This window comes from Arachis duranensis, chromosome 3 (assembly GCF_000817695.3).
Source record: "Arachis duranensis cultivar V14167 chromosome 3, aradu.V14167.gnm2.J7QH, whole genome shotgun sequence".
NCBI lineage: Eukaryota > Viridiplantae > Streptophyta > Magnoliopsida > Fabales > Fabaceae > Arachis > Arachis duranensis.
This window is the reverse complement of record NC_029774.3, coordinates 122,191,545-122,199,843: the sequence shown is the minus strand read 5'-3', so window position 1 is coordinate 122,199,843 and position 8,299 is coordinate 122,191,545. Positions and strand designations below refer to the sequence as shown.

The 8,299-nt window shown below is 29.0% G+C and overlaps 1 protein-coding gene across 1 annotated transcript; it reads right to left on the bottom strand.

Moving 5' to 3' along the window:
* Positions 1 to 2,177: 2,177 nt before the first annotated feature.
* LOC107480953 (transcription factor MYB3-like) lies at positions 2,178 to 3,645 on the bottom strand. Its single transcript, XM_021137123.2, has 3 exons — positions 3,386 to 3,645; positions 3,156 to 3,303; positions 2,178 to 2,192 (listed from the first exon to the last, which is right to left on the bottom strand). Exons 1-3 carry the CDS (start codon positions 3,643 to 3,645, stop codon positions 2,178 to 2,180), a joined length of 423 nt encoding a protein of 140 aa, XP_020992782.2.
* Positions 3,646 to 8,299: the final 4,654 nt, after the last annotated feature.

The following is an 8,299-nucleotide window of genomic DNA, read 5'->3' as shown; positions in this document are numbered from 1 at the left end:
AGAATTATAAACCATTACCTACACCAATGGCTACAGATGTCAAACTCTTCTCCAATGATTCAGAACCGTTTGAAAATCCAACACAATATAGGTCTATAGTGGGTGCACTGTAGTATCTCACTATGACAAGGCCTGATATCACATTTGCTGTTAATCGTGTGTCCCAATTTGTGCACGGTCCAACTTTGCTACATTGGAAAAGTGTAAAAAGGATCCTCAAATACTTGCAAGGTACGTTGGATCATGGGATTGTGTTCACGAAAGCTGCTGATTTTCGAATTTTCTCTTTTGCAGATGCAGATTGGGGAGGGGATTTGGAGGATAGAAAGTCTATCTCTGGATTCTGTGTATATCTTGGGAATAATCCTATATCTTGGAAGAGCAACAAACAAACTAAAGTGAGTAGAAGTAGCACAGAGGCAGAATACAGGGCTATGTGTGCAGCTCAAACAGAAATTATGTCCATACAACAGCTTCTACAAGAGCTTCGGATACCTCAAACCGTGGTGCCTACTATCTACTGTGATAGTCAGAGTGCGTGTCTTCTTGCAGCAAATCCTATACTTCATAGCAGATGTAAGCATTTGGAGCTGGATCTGCATTTTCTAAGGGACCTAGTTAATCAGAAATCTCTTTATATTGTGTATATTTCCTCTTCTGATCAGATTGCAGATTGCTTAACAAAACCACTGTCACAACACCTATTTGATAGGTATAAGCGCAAACTGAGAGTATTTCAGAACTCATACCTCAGTTTGAGGGGGGATATTAAGGATAGAGAGTAATAGTGTACAAGAGCAGTGTGTAAAACTGCATTATTGTCTTTCTTTGTATTGCTGTCTTTCTTGATTAGTTACTAATGTCCTTCTTGATAAGTCTTGAGCTTCAATAATCACTAGCTATATATATATATATAGCAAACTTGGCTTAGCAAATATATGATTCTGAAAAGAAATGAAACTTGATTACACTCTCATTACAAGTCTTTGTCTCTGTTTTAATTTTTCTTTTCCTTTCAAACTTATCACTGCTCTTTCTCATAGAGCTGAGCTTATTATATTTTTCTTTCTCTGAATCTTTTAAGTAACATTTCTAAACTTGAGTAACAAAAAAAAAAGTAGAATAGTCATTGTAACTCCTTGATATTGTTTTGAAATATATTATTATAAATATATAAATAGCATTTGTTTTCAAAGATTGAGATTATGAAATTGATATCAGTGTTGTTATTGATTTGTAGTTAGAAATTAAAACTAAAATTTTAATATAATATTATAACATAAATGAATCCAATATATTTTATATTAAACACAATATAAAAATTTAATTTAGTTTCACTCTCTCTCTTCGTTCCATTTTCAATCTTCCAATCCCAATCTCCTTTTTAAGTGCAGTCATACTCACTTAAATGTTAAAGTATCTTCTGAAGGTACACACTTTAGATCAAATCCAAAAACAGCAATTTGGACAAAATATACTTCAAGTTAAGAAATATAAAATACACAACCCTTTTTACTTAGAGAAGTAAAATTAAAGATATAATCATAAAGTAGCAGTTTGGCTTTAGTAACTGTATTACTATTTCCTTAACTGAAAATTTTCAGCTTTTACTAAAAATCATGAAAAGACTTTTGGTTTGAATAAATTTGCATGTCCCTGTAGTTTAAACAAATTTATTTAGATAGCATCCTGCACCACTCTTTAAAATAGGATTTAAAGTGTAGTGTGTAGAGCCGAAGAAAAGGATTTACATAACCCTGAACGAAACTTTAACGTTTACATTTTTTTTTTCACTAAAATGTAATAAATGAAGTTTTTTTCATCATAACCTTGCTAGGACACAAGCATAAGACGAAAAAATGGAAATACATTAAATGTGGCTCCAGTTCCAATTCTAGCTAAACAAATTTCAACAAAAACTTTTACATACAATAAATCCTACCATAATATGTTATGCAAGGTCGTTCCTCTTTCTGCCGAACTATCACCCTAAATAAAGTTTAAAATAATAATTTTTAATAATCTTTTACTAATATTTTTTGTTATAAAATATTTATGTATTCCAAAATTTCAATTCAACAAAAACATAAAAAATATATAAAACACTACCAAGCTTATGAGTAAATTTTAGAGTTAAACTACACTCTATTATATATGTTGCCCGTAGAATACATTTCTTAGAGCATGAACTTCTGGTAAACCATGTGATATTTATATTAAATTAAACAAGACCTATGCATTATGGTGATAATATGCTTGTGTAGTCACAAAACAGTGACAATTCAGATACTAATGATGTGAAAAAATGTTGAATGAAACTTGGCAGATTCAATTTTTCTGGCAGAAATTATGGAAATCTTTTCTCCCTTTAAACTATATAAATACAAGAAAAGCTAGTAAGACAAAGATTGGTAGTAGAGAGATGTGGCAAGTGATTGAAGTGCATGCATGCTCAAATATGGTCACGAAAAGCACGCATCATATCGAGATGATGATGACATTATATCCTTCATCAGCCAACTAACCCTTCTCTCATAATTCCACAATTACTTTCTTGTCATATATACCAGCACAGGACACCATCATCACCGCCACCAAGTACATATAGTAGTTACGAGACAAAGGAGCTGTAACTTTATATCAATTAAATATATATAAGATAAAATTATTAAACAAATACACACAAATTTATTTAAATATAAATATAATCAGTTTAAATTAGTTGATTATTATCACAATTTATTCATTATTAAATAAGATATAAATATAAGGTGAAAACTCACGTGAAATTATATTGATATAAAGTTATTAGTCAAAATGTATTAGATAATTTGATTAAATTATTATCTAATATTTTTCGACTATCAACCTGGAAGTGAGTTTTTATCTGAATTAAATAATACTTATATCTTACTGAATAATAAATGAATGTGAATAGCACTAGGCATTATGATGGTTCAAGTTACAACTTATTGAAACAAAAGAAGGGTAGGGTTGGATTCATCCATGTTCTCAGAAGTTGGTTTAGGATTATCGTTGTTATTGTTGTCGTCTTCTTCCGCGAGGGTAAATGTAGGGGAAGAAGAATAATGAGCAGGGAAAGCAATGGTTAGGTCAAGATTGAGGTGGTGGTGGTGGGATGAAGAAGAAGCAGCGTGAGGAAGAAGAGGAGATGTTTGATATAACTTGTGGTTGTTTGGATCAATTCCCATGTTGATGAGCTTCCTGCGGATGTGAGAATTCCAGTAGTTCTTGACTTCATTGTCGGTGCGTCCTGGCAACCTTCCCGCTATAAGTGACCACCTAAAGTAACAAACATGCATGATAGAGATGAAGTCAAAGTGAAGGCACAATAAATTCTGATAGTTCTCTAATATTGACGTACCGGTTGCCAAGGAGGGCATGGAGTTTGATGATGAGATCTTCTTCGTCTGGGGCAAAGTTGCCGCGTTTAATGTCGGGTCGTAAATAATTGATCCATCTGAGTCGGCAGCTTTTACCGCAACGATGAAGGCCGGCGGCTTTTGGAAGGGAACGCCAACAGCCTTCGCCATGAAGGTGGATGTAGTCAATGAGTTTTTGGTCTTCTTGCTTGGACCAAGCACCTTTGTTGGTACCTTCCTTGTCGCAACAAGGTTTTCTCATGTTTTAATGAAGCCCTAGAAGATGATGGATCCATACCTGGTGGCTGGGGCTTATTAGATATATGGCATTGGGGGATATTGCTGGGTTTGACTTTGACCGGTGGTTTTGGTTACTGTAGGATGGGCTCCATTCTATTCTATGTATTGTTTGCTGTTAAGTAAATGTCATTTTCAAAGAGGACTCATCTGGGATGGGAAAAACAAAAAGGACTTTAAAATTGGGTATCAAATATCAATGGATCGGAAATTATATTCTTAAATAAAAATTTGCTATATAGCTAATAACTCATCCAAATTTAATCAACTTTTAATCAGTTTTTAAATAAATTAATTTTTTATATATTTAGACAACTTTTTGTTAATCTTAATGATCATTGACCGAATAGAAATTGAATTTTATTTTTTACTTTGTCGTATTCATTATTTATGGGAAGAAATTCATCTGACTTCACATAAAGTTGTTATCATTTGGTTTGAAAAAAAAAGGTTTATTTTATATAAATATTTTAATTTTGAGTAAAGTATCGTTTTTATCCCTAATGTTTGGAGTAAGTTTTATTTATGTCTCTAATATTTAAATCGTTCTATTTGTATCTATAACGTTCATAAAAGTGATTCAATGTTATCTTACTATCAATTACGCTAATAAATCAGAGTATATTTTTCAATTATTCTCACTTGGATGTATTCATTCTCAATTAGATCTCACTTGAATGTATTTGATTTTAATATTATATCCACTATTTGTGTTTAGATTCAATTATGTCCCTAGAAAAGTGAATTATGTAAATATTGTAGGAATTAGTTTCAACTTTTGATAAACTATTTTTCGAAGTGGATCATCGATTCTATCCCAGACATTTGTATTCTAACTTCAAGAAGAGATTTTTAAAACTCAAACTAAAGCGTTCATGATGTGTAATTGATGGTAGGATAACATTGAATTACTTTTACAAACGTTAGAGATACAAACAAAACGATTTAAACTTTAGGAATACAAATAAAATTTATCCCAAACGTTGGAGACAAAAACAATACTTTACTCTTATAAAATTTTAATTTAAATTGAACCAAACAATTACTTTTACTCGCTTCTTCTTCGTTACATCCTTAAAATTTGTTCTCTTCTCATTTTTCATAATTAATATGAAAGCTAATTGATTGATTACTACGAAATTTAATTTAACTATAAATTTGTAATTGAACATATTTTTACAGTTTAATTTGAAATCTATGTTAGAAAAGAAATTTAGCGAAGAAAAATTTGAGTCATTAAATACAAAACAAAACTTCTCAAAAATATAAAAATAGAGATAAAAAAACAGAGACAATGATACTTTTTATAACTTTTTGTGGGTATCACAAATTCGATTTCTTTCTTCCATGTGAATTCTAATTTTTTCCTTTTTAGTCATTCTTATATAGACAAAAAAACATGAATTTGGTTTTTTCTCAAAATACTAAATTTTATTTTTTCAAACAATTTGTATATATATATTTGATGAAAAACAAATAAATAAAAATAAAAGATAAATCTAAAGAAAGATTGTTTAAGAAGGAACATATCAAATTTATCATTTAGAAATTTAGGGATAACATGCAAAAAAAAATTGAGACTTTTTTCTAAAAATGGTTATTTAATCTATTCAAATCAATTTTTTCAAACCAAATGATAACACATCTCAGCCATCTAAAAATACCTAATCTGATTTTATTAGTATAAAATCTAGATAATATTATCATAGAAATATGATAGACAATATAAAAATAATCTTATAAAATAACTTGACACCGAATAATATAAATAAATTTTTATGTTGTCTTCTAAATTTATGTTATATTTTTTGATAAATTATAAATTTTTATCTTTTAAATTAGATTATGTTATTCAATTATATTGTGTTACGTTTATTATTTTGAATTTTTTAATTTTTTTCAATTAATACTCATAGCATATATATGATATATCTATAGAAATTCGCCACCTCTACAAAAATCAATAAATAAACATCTAAAAATAGGAGACATTTTTCTTATTGATGATAGAGCAAGAGAAAAGTATAGTACCATCCCGCAGAGTTCTCCATTCTCATTCCTCGGCCAGTAAGTAGGAGTGGAATACAAAAAAATATTTTTTTATAATTAAAATTTTATCAAGTTTCAAGTTTTAGACAAGATCAAATTCAATAACAGAGCATACTTAATATTTAAAATAAAGTCTATAATAAATTACGTAAGATTATCAAAAGTCCAGAGGAAATATATACATGCTAATAATGCGGGCTATGTATAGGCAGGTATAGTACATGATCATATTTGACACTTGAGAGGCATCAAACAAAGTTAGGTACGTTTCACTTTTTAGCATTATCTTGTGAAAGATGAATTCTTAATTGATAGTAGAATAAGAGGGAAAAAGTTGGTGCGTGCTGTATATATGAATTACTTGCACCTTAACACTTACCATAATTTTTAACGACTGATCTTTATTGTTTTTCATCATCATTCATAATAGTACAATAACATATGATTAATTGCAAAGCCTTGTTCAATTATAAATATAGGTAATAAATAAATTACGAATTTCTTTTCCAGTAATCTATGTATATCATTCTACTACATAAACAATGCCCAGTTTTGAGCAAGACAATATTAATTAATGATATTAATGTTGCAGTTCAAACTTAAAACCTTGTAGCAGTGTTATTGAGTTTTTGTATATATAAAATTCTGGAAAATTATAAAACTAACCAAAAATCATCTAATACAAGGTTTAGATATATAATTTTTGAATTTTCCTATATAAAAATTTTAAAATTTTGAGATATACAAATTTTTAGACTCATCACATATTTGTTTAAGCAGATTTATGTCTATATGATGTATTACGTAATAAATTTTGTTTAAATAATTATTCTGGAACTAAACATGAAATGGATGAGTAGAGACTAACATGTAGTTGGTTGGACTGGCATATTCTTCTTTTCAGCTAATATTTTTTAATGAGAAAATTTAAGATCTAACACTTTTATTAAAATTTGGTCAGTATTTAACCAACAAAAGAAAAATGAGTAATTTCATACCATTAGATATAATCTTATAATATTAAAATAAAATATTAATAATAACTAATTAATAATTACAAATCATAAAATTTATCGACCCTAACATTTCTCATTTTTAATTTAATTATAAAAATCGATATACAAAAATCTGAATATAATCGCCATAATAAAAGAATGCATACTGATTCTGTAATATTTATACAAACAATGCTATCACGGCTACTTCGTTAGTTGTTTGAAAAAAAGAAGAAAAAAAAGGCTAAACTAGGTTCAATATAATAATGAAATCCTTTATTTTTGGACTGGTTGGTTTGGTGCACTAATGGAGCATATATAACATCTAACGGTCTTTGCTTTAATATTTTTTTTTTTAAAAAAAACTGCATATTGTATAAGACAATATAGTAAATTACTATATAGTCCCCTGATTTTCTGGGCTTCCTAAGAAGAGCTTGCCATATACACAGAGAGATATGAGTGCTGACTTGGATCAGAGTCACACTAATTAGCCCGAAGATCAGGGAAGAATTGTGATGATGGTGAAGAATTAAGTAACCATGCATTGACTACGCATCTAATAAACATGATTTATATTTTTTGATGATACACAGCAACTAAATTTAAACAGGAGTAAGTACTCTACTTTTAAATTTCTCTAATTATTGCGAGTTTTTACATTGGACCTGTGGATTCTTTTATCCTAAATATAAGAATATTCGAATTTGCGATTTCTAAATCAGTATGAAAAGACTATACTATTTGAGTTATAACTTATTAGTTTAGACATGTAGATTTTTATAATTAAGGTATATATGCAACTATATTAAAACTATAAAATAATTGTAAAAATCAGACTCATTCAAATAGTCTAAAAAATTAGTGAACCGAGTTTAAGATGAGTCCAAATTGAACATAAGATTGGAGAAAAAAAACCTGATAAAAATTAATTTGACTTAGAGAATTTCATTAAAAATCGAGAACAGAAAATTTATGAAATTTGAATTAGTTTTAAATTTTTTTAATTCCCTAAACAACATCTTTTTGAATTAAAAAAAAAGAAAAGTAACCTTAATTCCTTGAAGGAGAAAAGTCCCAGCCCTCAAGTCCTCAATCTTCTCTATCACCGACATTGCACGTTGCGGTCTTATTGCCGTGCTTTTTGCTGGCTCCTCTGCAACACCGCGCCTCCATTTGTGTTGCAACTTTTCTGCTTTTCATGTTTCAAAAACTACTGATATTTTATTTAAGTTGTTTAAGAATGTTATATTATTTGTTGTTCATGAGAATATTTTGCATTAGTGACTGATAATGATGTAAATTATGTTGTTGTTAGGAGGTTGCTAGAATCTGAATTTTTTAAATTGTATTGGTCTCATTTAGGGGTGTTTAAGATTCAGGCTGGTTTGAAATTCAACTCGGACTCGAAACATATTTTGTCGGATTTGTATTTGTAATTTCTGCTCAGTTTTATTTTTGGATTCGGGTTATGTTTCGGGTCGTATAACCTGTTTCGAAATTCGTTTTACAATAAAAATATATTTTATAGTAAAATTAATAATGTTATATTATACTTTTATACTTCAATTAATA

Coding starts and splice junctions, on each gene's coding strand:
- LOC107480953 (XM_021137123.2), bottom strand. CDS start 3,645: ATGAGAAAACCTTGTTGCGACAAGGAAGGTACCAACAAAGGTGCTTGG. Junction 3,304..3,385: donor CATGCCCTCCTTGGCAACCG/GTACGTCAATAT, acceptor TTGTTACTTTAG/GTGGTCACTTATAGCGGGAA.